This window comes from Mytilus californianus, unplaced genomic scaffold (assembly GCF_021869535.1).
Source record: "Mytilus californianus isolate M0D057914Y unplaced genomic scaffold, xbMytCali1.0.p SCAF_13, whole genome shotgun sequence".
Taxonomy (NCBI): domain Eukaryota; kingdom Metazoa; phylum Mollusca; class Bivalvia; order Mytilida; family Mytilidae; genus Mytilus; species Mytilus californianus.
Window position 1 is genome coordinate 12208925 of NW_026262615.1, and position 17809 is coordinate 12226733.

Below are 17809 nucleotides of genomic sequence, written 5' to 3' on the forward strand. Positions count from 1 at the left end.
AGCAATAAAAATCATGTTGTTGGGAGAAACCACACCAAGGTAATAAACAATTAAGGAGTTTTAGGGAGGAATTACTCCAAGTTTCTCCCAATTTCCTCCCAAGATTTGGAGAGAGTTGCTGGAGTTTCTTGGTGTGACACCAAGTTTTTACACTGTGTAGGGAGTATGAGATTACATCCTCTCTGTGTGTACTGTACTTGCAAATGCCAATAAATTTGCATACCAAATATCAATGACTTAACATTAGCAGTTCATCTTAAACTGATCTAATCACAAACTAATACATGTAAACTAAACAAAAGTTTCAAAGTAAATAGACCATGACTGAGGGGGCGGGCCAAATATTCTCCATGGAAATGAGATGTGCAAAGCTTATACAACTGAACACCAATTAACATTGGCCTACCACTAATGGATCCCCTTGAACTGACCTAATCACAAACTAATACATGTAAACTTAGCAAAATTTTCAAAGTCTATAGACCATGACTAAGGGGGCGGAGCCAAATAATCTCCATGGAAATGAGATATGCCCATGCTTATACAACTGCATACCAAATATCATTAACCTACCACTAGTTGTTCCCCATAAATTGACCTAATCACAAACTAATACATGTTAACTATGAAAAGTTTCAAAGTCAATAGACCTTGACTGAGGGGGTGGGACCAAATAATCTCCATGGTAATGAGATGTGCCAATGCTAATACAACTGCATACCAAATATCATTGACCTACCACTAGTGGTTCACCATGAACTAGACCTAATCACAAACTAATACATTGTTGTAGTTGCGCCTCCGCCGTCACCGACGCCAGAAATAGCATACTTATGTCTCGCTTTTTTACTCTGTCAAGGCGAGACAAAAATGGAGACAAAAAAACATGACATTTGGTCTTTATATCATTCTTTTAAAAGGCTTTAGGAAAATCATCACAATGAATTAACATCTAAAAACAAATCCTAATGTTATGACGTTCTTCTTTCAATTTGGAAACAAAGCCATGTTCTAATTTGAATAAAACATGGGCTGCACGTGGCAGTAAAAATTGAAATTGCAACATCAGAGATCAAAATGGACATTTGTGTTGGTGTTGCTGAATAGGAAATTAAATAAAGTCATTCTGAAAGTAAGTTTACAGGTATCTGTTCATTTTTTATCATGAAATTGTTAATTTTCTATATCGTTTTGTCTTCCTCAAACCAAACTGCTGCGTTTCGAACATGTACTATTATGTCAGCTGCAGACGATTTATAAGTTCTTAATTTTCCTATTAGAATCGAAATAATTTTATCATGCCATGCTCTTTGCTCATTTTTACATGGGTAGGCATCATATTTGTCAACATTTTACACATTGCTAACGCTCTGTATAAAGATATTGACAAATATAAAGCCTACCCATGTTAAAATTCAAACATAGAGCATGGCATGACAGATTTATTTCTTAATTATTGGAATTGTTGAGTGTTTGAAAAAACTTGTATAATGTATATCATGCATACTTTTACTTTGTTAATTGAACAAATTTGTATTATTTACACTTTTTTGATACATATCATACAATAAATTGACCTTTCCACGCAAGTTTGATGTCAAAGCATAAAATGAATACTAACACCATACAAAAATTACTCTTAATGAATGTCAATAGGTTAAGTTATTAAGAGTTGCCCACTTTTTCCAAAAAATACTTCAAAAAAGAAAGGCACATCCCTTATGCACTACAAAATACTATAACCACAAGGTGCTTTTGGTACATATATAATCAAAGGACAGTAGGTGTAAGTACTATAATCGTTATACTTATTGTATTGCCTGTTAATTTTGGAAAAAAGTTCCATTCAAACTTCTCAAAGCCTCTTCAAACACAAACAATGCTGTTTTGAGTGTATTACATGAAGTGACTCCTAAGAGTATTTGTCTATCTTGAAACAGAGTTCCAGTTGGTTCTTGTTCTAAAACAATGTACTTTCCCCTTGGTTGTGGGGTATAGTGAAATTTCTATCCTAGTACCTTTATCTTAGAAAAATCTCTAAGACACATAATCCTTTGCTAGGTTGGTGATTCTCAAAATGTTAAAACATTTTCTAGCCAAATGATGAGCTTTCTTCAAATTTGTGATTGCACACCTTTTCTCTATCACATATACATTTTGATATATGCTTGTGTGTTGTTTTTCTTTTGTCCACAACACTTTGCATACTTTGTGTGAGAGGTAGAAAACGAGGCTCATCAATTGATGACAGTGAATATATTGTATTCAGAAACAGAGACACTGTTGGACAATCGTCTGTCTTGGTATCAATCGTTCCAAGGTATGCATATTTCGCAACAATTGGTCGTGAATGAATGTGATGATTAAATCCCAATTGTCTAGAAACATCACTGCCACAAATCATCATCATCTGTACCATCTCCATCGGCCATTTAACCTTCCCAACATACACCTGAAACATGTTAAGGAGAAATATTTTGTTAATTATACATAATTTATTTTCGTCTGTAAAACCTTCTTTGATTGACCCAGAAATGTTTAACCTAAATAATAAAATTACACACCAATGTTTTTTTCTTTCTTATGGTGTTGTTTATAATGTGCAGCATAAGAAGAATAAGTTGTCATGATTGTCATGGTTGTGTTTTATTTGTCTCTTTATAATTTGTAGTCTTTCGCCATGGCATTGTCAGTTTGTCTTCGACTTATGAGTTTGAATGTCCCTTTGGTACACTCTACCTCTTGTTTGCTAGCAGCATATACATGCCAGGTAAAACGATGTCAAAAGAATTCAAATAATTTTTTATATGTTGTTTTTTATATATTCTTAAATCCTCTGAGGATTCCCTATTTTTGGTGAGTACACATGTAACAATTTTCATGGATTGAGGAAAACTTGCATATTTGTAGATATTTGATTTCGTGGTTTTGCACAAGTAGCACAATTTCCTAAAGAACATTTGTGATTTTTTTAAAATTTAAATGCGTCCTTTCCCTGTACCAACAAAATCTACGAAAATTGGTCTCCAACAAATAATAATGAATCCAAAGTATTAGAATAATCACCAGTATCTCAAATTCCATACCTCAAAACATCCTCCAAATGTTTCTTTTATTACAAAGCAGTAGGCTGTTGAACTACATCCACTTAGTGTGCAAAACATTGTCTGGTATAAACTATCTTCAATATTCTGCTTGGAACACTGAAAAAAATTGTTTTCTAATAAATGTTTTTTTTTTAACAACAATGTTGGCTTTTGCATACATTCAAATAGAGATACGAAGATGTGGTATGAGTGCCATTGAGACAACACTCCATCCAAGTCAAAATGTGTAAAAAGTTAACAATTATAGGTCAAAGTGCGGCCTTCAATAGGCAGCCTTGGCTCACACCAAACAACAAGCTATAAAGGGCCCAAAATGACTAGTGTAAAACAATTCAAACAGGAAAACCGACGTTCTATTCTATATAAAAAACGAGAAACCAGAAACACTTATGAACCACATCAACGAACGACAACTACTGATGTCTAAATTCCAAACATATAGTTTTAATTCCTAAATTTATCAAGGAGTTACATATTTTACCATTGTTCCTTATTCAAAATTCAAAAGATTTTCACATAAATCAGTATGCATTTATACACAAAAGTGCACAATCAGACATATCTGCTGTTTTATTGATCATGACTGAATTTATGTTGGGAGTCTTTCGGATAAATATTTTACTACTAGTCATGCTAGTATCGTAGAAACTTAACATTATATATGATCAATGTAAATGAGGTCAAGGTCCTGAAGATGAACATTATCCTACCGACTTTGGAATCATTCTATACATCAAAGATATTTATAAAAATTAGGAGATGTGGTATGATTGCCAATGAGACAACTATCCACCAAAGATCAAATGAAGTGGCACTGGATGTAAGCAATTATAGGCAACTGTACCGCCTTCAACAATGAGAAAAACCCATACCGTATGGTCGGCTATAAAAGGCCCCGATATGAAAAATATGAAACAATTCAATTGAGAAAACTAACGGCCTAATTTATTAACCTATTATCTTGCAGAATCTGTAAAAAAAACCTTACAAAAACTAGATGTGTTGGAATGACAGGGATGGCCCTGCTTGCAAAAAGGGCCATTTTGAGGAGTAACTCATCATTTTAGACTCACATACTAAAAATCAGCTCAATATGTGAACGTGTTTAGAAAAAAAGTCTGTATAACTGTATTTCACAAAATTGTTAAGGTCCAAAGCCTGTAATTTCGGCAAAAAACAGCAGAGCAGAACAAAACGTAAACTTTATCTGTAACTCATCATAGTAGGCATTTGTTCAGTGTATGTTCACTGGTGTTAATATGTCTTTTGATTGAGTTAAGCCATTTCAATTGATATTTTATAGTGTGTCTTTCTATATTGTGATGTTACACTATTGTTTCAGATAAGGGTGAAGGTTTGGTACCATTAAAATGTTTAAACCCGCTGCAATTGTTTGCACCTGTCTGAAGTCAGGAATCTGATGTTCAGTAGTTGTCGTTTGTTGATGTGGTTCATAAGTGTTTCTCGTTTCTCGTTTTTTTTATAGATTAGACCGTTGGTTTTCCCGTTTGAATGGTTTTACACTAGTAGTTTTTTTGGTGGCCCTTTATAGCTTGCTGTTCGGTATGAGCCACGGCTCTGTGTTGAAGACCGTACTTTGACCTATGATGGTTTACTTTTATAAATTTTGACTTGGATGGAGAGTTGTCTCATTGGCACTCATACCACATCTTCTTATATCTATTTACATACTACAATTCAGTTCAATATGTAAAGGCATTTAAAAATAATGTCTGTATAACTGTTCGTTGTGGAATGACAGACAAGGGTGAAACTATATGGCCCAACCACTTTGTGGATGGGGCCATAAGTGGTGGGCCATAAAAATCAATGTTGACCAATGAACCATGAAAATGAGGTCAAAATCAGAAGAAAACTGCCAGATGGACATACACCTTACAATCATTCCATACAACAAATATAGTTGACCTATATATATATATATATATTCAGTCAGGGGACTTACTTAAATGAGTGATTTTCTAAATCACTGATTCAAGTAACATTATGTCCATAAAGGTTGGAAGTAAGAGTTGTCTTTCTTTAATAATCACCTATTTAAGTAGTACAAATTAATCACTAGACTAAGTAATTTAATTTTATTGTAGCTTTAAATATAGAATACTAATGATCCAGGGACTAATTATGTTGCTAAAATTATCAGAACCAACATCTGTGTTGATAGGATGACCTGGTCATGTCAGGTGATGACCTTGTACTAAATCTCGGATAATGACATAAAAAGTATCATACCTCAATTTCCCTCCAAAAAAATCACTTCTTTAAGTATCATTATTTTAATAACCCCTACTAATTTCAACACCCCCGAACAGTGAAATTTTGATCGCGAACAGTAGAATTTTATTACATAATCTATAAGATGAAACCTTGAATTTTACAGGAAAAATACTCCCACTGCTGGGAAAAATCTGTTAAGAAAGTATCAGTTCATTATGTAAAGCCATTTTTATAGCATTTTTTCAACTAAAATAGAATTTGCAGCTAAATGATTGCATCAAAGGCATAACCCTTGCTGCTTAAAAGAAGCAAAAAGTTCATTTTTTCAATTTTACTAATGAAAAGATATTATCTAAACCTATGTGTTTAAAATTTTGGTAAAACAACAAAATCACAATTTGTGACAAAACTTCGAATTCGCTACTTAAATACCGGTAGGTGATTTAAAAATCACTTATTTCAATAAGACCCCTGACTGTATATTGCTTACAGTATCTAGAAAAAAAAGACCAAACTCCAAAAACTTTACATTGACCAAAGAACATGGAATATGATGCCAATATAAAAATAAGAAGATGTGGTATGATTGCCAATGAGACAACTCTTCACAAGAGACCAAATGACACATTAATTAACAACTATAGGTCACCATACGGCCTTCAACAAGGTCAGATAAAAACTTCAAAATGGACATGTATACCTTTATATCATTTCATACAACACATTTAGTTGACCTATTGCTTATAACATCTGATAAATGAACTTGACACGAAAAACTTAACCTTTATCACTGATCCATGAAATAAGGACAAGGTCAGATGTACCCTGACAGATATGTATGCCTTGCAAAGATCCTGGATTCCAGATATTGTTTTCCTATTACTCATAATAAGTGAGAAAATCACATGACAATACAATTTATTTAAGCAGTTGCTGAACCTTGAAACTATATGCAGGGTTGGTAAAAACCCAGGTTTTATGAGTATTGTCCAGCCCTGTGGGAAATACTAGGAAAACCCGGGTTTTACTGGGTTTTACCGGGTAATACTGGGCAATACAGCTGGGTAATATGAAATACTGGCCTGAATTTTAAAGAAGACTCAGTGATTATACATGGATTTTTCTAGGTCTGTTTGATTTCATATTGTAGTTTAAAAAGTATGTTTATCATTGTTTTTACCTGTATAAGAATAAATTTTTGTGGATCCAATCAGTCAACCAAATGTTTCATCCTTGTTTCACTTTCAATGTTGACATTATTTTCCTTTTAATAGTTGAATACATGCTTAACCCATCTCCAGCTAAGGGGTTAAATCGAAGGTTGCATGCATACGGATTCAACGAGGTCAAATTAGCACTTTCAAGTGAATAATTCATCATCGATGTTTCTTTGCTTGCTTTGACAAAATTGAACCAAATTGGCTGCTAAATGCGAATTATTATTTCTCTATTTCAATTTCATTAACATGATTAATGATTGAACAAAAAAAAATCACTTTTTAATCTTTTTTTTTTTTATCTCGTAGCTTATGCCATTTAAATGTTTAAGCTTAAACAAAAATAATGTAATAAAAATTATGTGTCTCGTTAAAATAAATACTATACATGTATCTGGTGGATAGTAACTAAGTTGTCTCTGATTGGCAATCATACCACATTTCTTTATTTTCATATAGCATGTACTTACATTTTTAATTATGTTGAAGCAGATGGTTCTATCGCTAGTTTGATCCAATAAACATATGTCAACCTGTGGTTTATATTCTACATAACAATCAGGAGCTACATATATCTCAAATGGCTGCAAGCTAACACCTTGTTGTGAAATGAAACTGTCTTCAAAATGTCTCAAAAGAAGTAGATTGAAAAGATTTCTAGCTTGATCATGAGAATTTCCATAGTTTAATTCACATCTGGATATCATCTGTCTACTTTTTACCATCCTAAATAAACAAGAGATATTTACAGTTTGTTCTTATGTTGTGCTGTAATACCACTGTCCCAGGTTAGTGGAGGGTTGAGTCTGCACAAAAACATTTAAGCCTGTAATTCAGTGTTTGTCCTTTGTTGCTGTATATCATATTTGTTTTTCGTTCATTATTTTGTACATAAATTAGGCCATTAGTTTCCTTGTCTGAATTGTTTTACATTTATCATTTCGGGGACTTTTATACCTGATTATGCTGTATGGGTTTTACTCATTGTTGAAGGCCATACCGTGACCTATAGTTATTTATTTCTGTGTGATTTGGTCTCTTGTGGAGAGTTCTCTCTGTGATTGGCAATCATACCACATCTTCCTATTTTTAGATTAACCCCACAACATTCTATATAAGCCTGTCCCAAGTCAGGAACATAGAATTTAGTGGTTGTTGTTGGCTGCTGTCTGTTATATTTGTTTTTTGTTTATTGCTTTGTCATTAATCAGGCCATTTTTTTTTTTATTTGAATTGTTTCACATATGTTACTGTTGGGACCTTTTTCATGTTTATATATAGCTGACTACTAGTATACAGTATGGGTTTTGCTCATTGTGGAAGACTGTATGGTGACCTATTTTCATTTAAATCCACTTTATTTGGACTCTATTGTGTAGTTGTCGCATTGGCGATCATACCACATCTCCTTATTTTATATAGAGAGAATGTACTCAGAGCTCCAGATAAGAATTCACAAATTGGGGTTTTTACCCACCATTTTTTATGTATATTTGAGTTATAGTTTTTTAATTGCATTATTAATTCCAATTCACCCCTCAAGCAAATATCAAATTGGGTTTTTCACAACCAAGCTCCTTAATGTTTTGGGTTTTGTTCATCATCAAGATATTGAATTTAGGCTTTTATAATGAAACTATATTAAAACTGAGATGTTCATCCATATTAAATATGTGTTTTTCATTATATACAAATGTATGTGATAGCTGTTTTATTTGGATTATACCGTGACGAGCAATTGTTCGTTTAATTTGTGTCTCGTTTCAACCGTTCTGCCAGTTTTGTATTTTCTCTCAACTAATATAAACTGGTGTCACTAGTGGGACAGTAACTAATTACCTTTCTAGAGCAAATACAATCATCATTCGGTTTATTTGGGGTAGGTGTGGCTATGCTTTTAGATTTTTATGTAGTATTTGTGAACATTTGGTCCTGTAAGACAGTTTTGCCAGTCCTTTCAACTGTTCGCCAGACCTAGTTTTTTTTAAATAATAAATACTGTAAATTCAGAAATTATTGTAATTTCCAAAGAAAGAAACAAGAATGCAAGTTGAATAATTGCAATTTTAGGAAAAACTACATACAGTGTTTCAGATATCAGAATGCAAGTTCTTATTATTGTGATACTCACCGAGTCACATTATTCGCATTAATAAAAACCTCGCAATAATTTCTGAATTAACAGTCGTTCCCAGTTGATTTAAGATAACCTTAAAACCTTGACTAGAACGACCAGGTTAATGATACATCCATGACCATGGGGTGGTTTAATTACTGAGACCACAATTAATTTAAATAATCCTGTACATGTAGCAGCAAACAAATAAATGACAATGTTGTACTTCACTTGTCAATAAGACAACTATCTATAGTTGTCTTATTGGAAAAAGATCAATCATCAGTGCACATGGGGGATCCAGAAATGTTTATAAAGGGTGGGGGGGGGGGGGGGGGGGGGGGCGGGGAGGGGGGGGCTGACTGCCTAAGAGGGGGCCCACTCCAGTTATGCTTCAGTGATGCCCTAAGTAATCAACCAAATTTGTCCCACAAAAGGGGGCCCTGGCCCCCTGCCCCCACTTAAATACGCCTCTGATCATTATATAAAAAAGTTGCAAAACTAATATGTGTGTCTCTCATCAACTAAAATGAAAAAAAATATACTCTTTTAAAATTAAAATAATACTTGAATGTTTTTGTTTAACTTTATTCACATAAATCTGGACATAACTTGTCCCTTATTAGAACTTTTGGTTCCCAATGCTTTTCAACTACACAATTGATTTGGCCTTTCACTGTTCCAACTGATTTAATTCTTGCACCACTCAGACGAAACCTGTCAGTGTTTGTCGTACTAACAATGTTCTTGTTGAGGCGCGTAAACTCTCCCTGGATGCGCCATTGCATGAACCCGTGTGTCCGAGGGATGCTTCCTGATAACGCTAGCTGAGACTTGTTATCATGAAGCTGAAAACATGCTTTTACCGGAAATTTACTTTCGTTTTAATTCATTGCTATGTGTAATGATAAATACCGAGTAATACGAAAATAAGTATGATCAGATGACTTATGCTAATTGAATAAATGCAGAGAAGATTGAAATCTGTTTACATCAGCACCTTTACTTTTTTTAGCAAGGGACCCAGATCACCTATTTGAAGTAACACTCTATTTTTAGAACTAAAGGAGATTTCCAATAATAAATATTACAAAAATAGATTCACACGACGACACTGTTTAGATAAGGGTAAAACACGATAGCGACTAGAAGGGTTGAGAAGAATTATAGTTATCTCGTACCATTGTAGACTCGTACCAATGTCAACTCGTACCACTAAACAAAAACTCGTACCAATGCAAACTCGTACCACTGCTAACTCGTACCACGGTAAATTCATACCATTGTAAACTCGTACCAACTTATTTAAATGCATTCAAATGGTGTTTAATGATGAATATATACTTTAATTTCACTCAATACCTCTTAAGTCTGTAAAATGTATATAATTTGAAATTACAATAACCAATTTGTAGCTAATTTTCCTTGTCTAATTGGATAGAGAAAACCGTGACAGATTGGCTTTGTTGTCTCCCTTGAATAGACTCTTTTTTAAACTTTTACTGACAACTATTTGATTTAATTTTTAATCATTCCAAATCAGTAACATTGAATAGATTTGGGTATTTTTCTATTGTTTCTAAAAGGAATTTTATTTAATGAAAGAATTTATTGATTGTGTTTTAAAGGTTTAAAATTGTTTATGACCAACAGTTAGAAAGTATGAAATTTATTTTTATACAATATTCAGCACATTTCAGCAGAATATGACCATGCTTATATGATTATTCAAGTTGATTAGTTAAAGATAAAAAAAACAAGTTGATTAATTAATAATCAACCAATAATCACACAATCAAAGGAATTTAATATATTTATTAGCATGGTAATTAAGAAATTACATTCGTATTTTTGTCTAAGTTTTCATTAAAATCTGGTAAAAATTTCAAAGATATTTTAATTTTTTGTATAAAGCTTAAAAAAAAATAATCATAAAACATTCGTATTTTTGTCTAAGTTTTCATTAAAATCTAGTATAAAATTCAAGTAATTCAACTGTTTTTTATTTAGTTTACCAAAAAAAAAATCATAAATCATTCGTATTTTTGAATATATTTTTAATGGTACGAGTTTGCAGTGGTACGAGTTCTGTTTGGTACGACTTCCCAGTGGTACGAGTTTACGTTGGTACGAGTTAACTTTTTTGGTACGAGTTTACGTGGTACGAGTTTACAATGGTACGAGTTAACTTGCTTCCGGTTGAGAACACATGGTTTTGACATATAATTGGGTTTTCCTTTGCAAGAATTGGGTTTTTGAACGCTACAATCGTCAATTGCTTTGGGTTTTCAATTGTTTTAATTGGGTGATCACAAAAATACGCAGCTTATCTGGAGCTCTGATGTACGGATTGGCACATGAGATTTTTGAAAACATGTATACTAAAGGCACAACATAACTCATATGATATATGTTTGAAACTAACAATATTCAAAAATAATTGATCGGCACTGATTTTCGAATTTGTCCAAGACATTGCTAATATAAACCTTTGATATAAGTTTCATAAAAATCTGGCAAGAATTGTACAAATGAGAAGGCTAACGATGCAATTTTCCATATAATTAATGTTTCCAAGGGGCATAACTCTTTTAAAAATAATTGATCAGCACTGATTTTCGAACTCATCCAAGACACTGCTGATATAGACCTATGATGTAAGTTTCATAAAAATCTGGCAAGAATTGTACACATGAAAGTGCTAACAAGACCAGACAGACGGACGCAAGGACAGACGGTCAAATGGACAGACGGACCTCTAGTTTTTCTTCGTCCCCAATACGCGTTGCCCGGTGGACAATAAAAGAACAGAGTTCCAATGTCCCCCGTGTTGCACATATTTTATCTGGCCATTAGCAAAAACTAAAAATTTCTTTAAAATGTTTATCAGTATCTTAGAGAAATGAAATCTTCAGAGCAAATGCAATGCAATTTCAGATATATTTCATATTTCCAAGGGACATTACTCTTTTAAAAATATTTCGTCGGCATTGATCATGTTGATTTTTGAAATAGTCCAAATTTAAAACATTCATGACATTGCTGATATAAACATGATAAACCTTTGATATAAATTTGACAAAAATCTGGCAAAAATTGTACCTTAGTGAGAGCGCTTACAAATTACAATGCAATTTTCCATATAATCATGATCATCACTTTGACGTGAGAGCTCAAATATTACAAATTTTTGTACATGTTGTAATGTGATTTTATAGCAATTTGTAGTTTTCATCTCGGTTTGATTGGAAATCCATTAAATCAACCTGTCCTCTACTGTTGCACTCTTTGGGTAAAATGGGTTTCACAACTTCTTACTTTCCTAATCCTAGGTATTAGGTTATATCATGTATATGTAGGATTTAAGCTTAATGCTTAATTTTACTTATTGCTGCTAACATATAGCTTTACTCTGACTTCAATATTATAAATCATGTATAACCATGATAATGTACATCAGATTAGTTACAAATACTTACTGTGTTCTGTTCCATGAGTTTATACACTCCAATTTATTTTTAGCCTGTATTTGATCCCATAACTCTATTCCAAAAATTTCCTCACATGTTTCTACTTCTACAATATCACAATATCTAAAAGGCCAGTGAGCTGATGAAATTTTGGTAGAAGATACATTTGACCTGAAAAAAGGCAAAAATAATTCTTCTTTGATGTCGAAGGAATTCTTGCAAGTGCGAAAAAAAACGTTATTACATGTATTCATCACGTTTATAAAGAAACCAACTTTTTTTTTAAATTAAAAAAATAATACACATGATTAAAAACTGTCTACAGTTGTGTATAACATGCATACCCTCTACCAACTATATGTCTTGTGTTAAGTAAAAAACTGTGTATAAATCTTGGTCATGTAACACCTTTGTGTAATATTACTTTCAAAGTTCGCATTGAAACAGTCTTGCCGTTTAGTTTTGTCATGTTTGTTATATTTTTGTTATCTTATTTTTGGCACTGAAGTACACGGCACCTAAAAGTCCTGCAGTTGGCAGATTTTGGCTGGCTATCACTTACTTTTAAAAGCCCTGTAGAATAGGAATAACAGTTCTGTCAGTGGCGTAGCATGCCTTCTGTTTTTACCGAGGCAGAGGGTCTGGTGGCGCAGTAGTCCCCCAGAAGTTATCGAGGTTTTTACAAGAAGAATCATTTTAAAATAAATAATAGTTGTTGTTTAATTTTAAAAGGATTCTTCATAATAATGTTAATATGTCTAACACTAAGTTATACTACAGATTTATAAGGGGATTTCTGGTACCTGCATCATTTTCAATGTTCACATGAATACATAATTCAAAAGCCTTTATCACCTTTTCTAATTGAATCCTCTCAGTGAACTTCCCAGATTAAAAATTCTGAATACAGGAGTTGGATCTCTCAAGTTCAAAATAGTCCTGAGCCTATAGAAAGTTGTGTATTGTTTAAACCGATACTTTCTAATCTATGGTCATGATGGTCAACTCAAAGTTATAAAAATAACAAAACACGTGAAGATATCACATAAGACAACCACTGATAAGTCAGTTTCCTGTCAGTTTCCTGACTTACTAGCAGTAACTGAAAGCCAGCTCAAAAGTCTAATCTCTCAATATATTTCAAAGCCGTTGTACACTCTAATATAGGTGGCTGTACCTCACTGTGACATATGACGTTATAGCATATGCCACAGTGAGGTACAGCCACCTATATTAGAGTGTATCACGGCTTTGAAATATATTGGGAGATTAGGCTTTTGATAACGTCATATCAAAATAAATCATAACCTTGTTCGATGGACAGAGGAAACCTGTACAGAATTTTTAATACAGAAAAAACAAATGCAACGATTAAGGTTTATTTGAAATAATTTTTGCGATGATCATTTACACGCTTGGTCGTGGGTCACGAATAAGCGAATTATAGATAATCATCACAAAACGACGGATGGATTGAACAGCAGAATTTCCAGATAAAGTAGGAGATAAACATGATAAATACATGCTACGTGTAAAGCCCACCACAGCACTTGTTTTGGTTGTGTTTCGTCCTGGTATTACTTGGAAGATCTTAAATTATTAAATGGTTTTGAACTTTTTTCCATTCACGATGAAAGTGACAACCGTCAAAGTACTAACATTTACGTTATTCTGAAGACTTTGTGATGAATGAAAACAGTATTTGCTTGAAACTTTTATATATAAACTGACATTATGTGTTAACTAACAGACATAATAAATATTTCTCTGGAATTAGTGACTCCTTTAAATATCTTAAATTCCCAGCTAGTGAAAACTATAAATTTAAAATAGCTATAATAAAAGTTGAGAACCGCAAAGTTCAGATAAATTATTTTCTGATGCATACATTTTATTTTGATTGGAACCAAAGTCAATGACACTCTGTGTATTTGAAGTTTTACACGTTATAAATGGTGGTTTGAATGTTCAGAATGTGGTTTTCAAATAAAATTGAGAATGGAAATGGAGAATATGTCAAAGAGACAACAACCCGACCAAAGAGCAGACAACAGCCGAAGGCCACCAATGGGTCTTCAACGCAGCGAGAAAACCCCGCACCCGGAGTTGGTCCTCAGATGTCCCCTAAATAAAATGTGTACTAGTTCACTGAAAATGGATGTCACACTAAACTCCATAACATATAAATGAAATAAAATTTAAAAAAAACATACAAGACTAACAAAGGCCAGAGGCTCCTGACTTGTTAATTTACCCGATTCAATGGTAAAGTGATTCAATCGTATTCTACTGATTTTGCTTGCAATGGGGTAGGACTCAATAAATATGTTGTCGATTTTTGTTTTACTCAGACAAATTTAGATGACAGAAACTCCGGTAAAGGGGATTTCCAAGTAGAGGAGGGAAATGTTTCCATAAAGTCTTGAATTCGCAAGGGTATGAATCAATAACGACAACACGACAAAACAAGTTGGTATATTAGCGTTTAGTAGTTAGTTTGCTGCATTATGTGGAAAAAAGGTGGAAATCTTTAAAAAGATTATAAAGGAAAAATGTTTTGGTTTTGTTTTTTTGTCGAGCCTGCGACTTTTGTTGCAAAAGCGAGACATATAGCGATCCTACATTCCTTCAGCGGCAGCGGCGTCCACAAATATTCACTCTGTGGTTAAAGTTTTTCAACTTTATGATCATAAGATAGTATTCAAAAGTAAATTTTGTTAACAAAAATCCTGTTTATCCGTATTTTACTTATAAATGGACTTAGTTTTTCTGCCAGTTAACATTACATTCACTCTGTGGTTAAAGTTTTCAAAATTTTAATAACTTTCTTAAACTCTCCTGGATTTGTACATGTTGTACCAAACTTGGACAGAAGCTTGTTTATGATTAAAAGCTAGTATCTTACTTATAAATGGACTTTTTTTTCTTCCAGTTAACATTAATTACATACAGTCTGCAGTTAAAGTTTTTAAAACATTTATTAGACCATTCTGGATTCTTATCAAACTTGAACAGAAGCTTCTTACATTTAAAAGATAGTATCTAGTGGAAAATTTTTAATAATTATTTCCCCATTTTTGTTGAGCCTGCGACTAACAGCAAAAGTTGGAGAGACACTGGGTTTCGCGGAACCCTTACAAATTTTTTTTTTCTTCTGAGGCAACTGCCTCGGTTGCCTCAATGTAAGCTACGCCAATGACTGTAGTAGAAGAAGAGTTGCTGCCAATTGACCTTATTGCTATTTCATAATCTGTGACACTTGATCCCAGATTATAAGACACTTGAACTATTGACGTCATACAACAATCACAGTATTTATGTGTTAGACATTTTTTCTTACTACATGGACACATGATATCAGGTCTGTTCGCTCCCATTACATGATCGCATCCTACACATTCGCACCCAAAGGGTTCTCCCCCTGGGTTCGTTCGCACCCTATTCTAATTCAAATACAGATTGAATTCAAATTTTTTTTTAGATGGATATATAAAAATATTCATATTTTCATAAATACAAATTTGTGAATATTTTTTATAAATCCTTTGATTAGTTGATTATGAATTGTTTAAATCATTCAGCATGTTCAGTATGATATTGTTATAAATCTTGTTGTAACTAGCTTTGGTGCAAAGTAAAATATCTGTAGCTTGGTATGAATAAAAGCAATAACGATTTTAAATGAAATAACATTTTTTTAAACAGCTTGGCCCCTATGATCTCATGTATGTTTGGACATGTATGATATAAGATGGTTCAATAATTTTTAGGAGTTTGATAGCCGTTTGGTACATGTATCTTCTGCCTTTCTTTTACAAGTCTTATATGAATGAACTTGGCCTTTGATCATAACTACAATATTCATCATTGACATTCAATTTGTCAAAATGTTTCACAAGACGCTAAAGGAAACCTGTTAACGTTTTTAGGAATGTCACTTAATTTAAAAATTAATTACCTTTATTTTATAGCAATACACCATGTACACTAACTAAAACACTTTTAGAAAATTATTCAACACTTAAGCAATAAATATGATGCAAACATGAAAGGGGTGAACGTGATTGAGGGGGCGAACGTGATTTCGGTCAAACAGACCAGGATTCTGGTCACATCATAATTTTACGGGAAAGTTTGTGCATTGAATTTGACAGTCGCAAATATAAGTTTAACTTGGTTTTCTATGCGTCATCAGTAACACTGCATTTGTGACCGTCAACAATATTAAAACGGCAAAATTTTTAGTGCAAAATACAGTGTCGCAGACTGATGTTGTTATTTTTCATAGTAATTATTCGTTTCGCTTTGTTTTGTTTTTATTTTCCAATCTCCTTTTTTGTTTCTCACATAACAAGGAGCTTAACAATGAGATGTGTGAAGTATTTTACCAGTTTCTGTGTCCTCCTCGTTTGATTTGGTTTTCCATGGCCATCCACAAAAAAAAATCCAAGAGCATAAAGGTAAAGGGGACGGAAAGCTATGTTATTATGCTAGGAAGATGCTTCTCCTCTAAATAAATTCCTCCTTTTCGGCACACCTGTTTCTCAACTAAATTTGGACTCACTTAAATTTATATGTCTCTGCAAAAGATGTACTTATCATTTTCAATACGATTCCTTAATTTTGATTCGCCGAGGTATTCCAAAGTTCTATTTTATTCCAGTACGTATACTAACATTAAAGAGGGGCCTGATGGGGGGGGGGGGGGGGGGGGGTCTCATCACGATTCACGAGTTGATTTTTTTGTCAATCACGATTCACACAAAATACATTTCCATGATCACGGATCACGAAAATATAAAAAAAAAAAAAATCTGTAGAAAAACGGATCACGATAGCGAAAATGCGCCGATCACGAAGAACGAAAATAACCCATCAGGCCCCTCATTAAATGCAAGTTTCTTAAGAATAGGCGATTTCTGGAATCATGTCTTTCGTCAATTTCGCACGCCTTTATGACGTCATTTACCAGATAGAAGGCGCGCCTGTATCCCTGCTCTATTTTATAAAGTTTTAAGCACTTTCAGAATCTTCATTCTGCAGGGTACTAGATCTATACAAAATTTATGTTCCGTAAGTACGTAATCTTAATTCCCGTACGACTGAATGGAGGTAGTCCAAATAATTATGACGTCTTGAAAGGCTATTATATTTTTTTTCTTTGACGCCTTACATCGACGCAGGAAGGCGTCAAAGCAAAAATTTAAAATAGCCTTCCAAGACGTCATAATTATTTGGACTAGAATGGAGGGTGACCAACTTATTAGATTTTAATATCCCAAATATTTTGTGCAGTATCGTCGATGATTGCAAGTTCGTTATGCTTGCAATTTCGCGACATTTGGGGATTTCCAATTTATTCGTGACGTCATGAAACAGTATTTATCATTGGCAACGTGCTACTTCAAAAAAAGCTTAACCGGATATTTTTCATTGCATTTTCACTAATATCGGCTTGAAAAAGAGAAGTTTAGTATGTTCTTGCATAACATTTGTTTAAACGTCTATTTCCACTATTACTGTTTTATTCCTCTCATAGAATTTCGTTGAGTTCTTGGGAAAATCCTTTCAGCTAGCTCAGTCAGGATTCTACTTCGTCAAAATTATCTCCCCACCTAAATTTATAATCCTAAAAATGGAAGCCATTGTAGTGATGACGCG

The 17809-nt window shown here is 33.4% G+C and overlaps 1 protein-coding gene across 1 annotated transcript; it reads right to left on the reverse strand.

The window, feature by feature from the left end:
* Positions 1–376: 376 nt before the first annotated feature.
* On the reverse strand, positions 377–16710 carry LOC127723180 (uncharacterized). The gene is made up of 5 exons (XM_052229705.1): positions 16537–16710; positions 12158–12319; positions 7033–7288; positions 3087–3203; positions 377–2452 (listed from the first exon to the last, which is right to left on the reverse strand). The coding sequence occupies exons 1-5, from the start codon at positions 16602–16604 to the stop codon at positions 2093–2095; spliced, it is 963 nt and encodes a 320-aa protein (XP_052085665.1). The 5' UTR covers positions 16605–16710; the 3' UTR covers positions 377–2092.
* Positions 16711–17809: the final 1099 nt, after the last annotated feature.

Excerpts from the sequence above, each read along its gene's own strand:
- LOC127723180 (XM_052229705.1), bottom strand. The coding sequence starts at position 16,604 with ATGCTCTTGGATTTTTTTTTGTGGATGGCCATGGAAAACCAAATCAAA. Across the intron at positions 12,320-16,536 it reads CGAGGAGGACACAGAAACTG|GTCAAATGTATCTTCTACCA; the intron begins GTAAAATACTTC and ends GCCTTTTTTCAG. Across the intron at positions 3,204-7,032 it reads GCTTCAACATAATTAAAAAT|TGTTCCAAGCAGAATATTGA; the intron begins GTAAGTACATGC and ends AATTTTTTTCAG.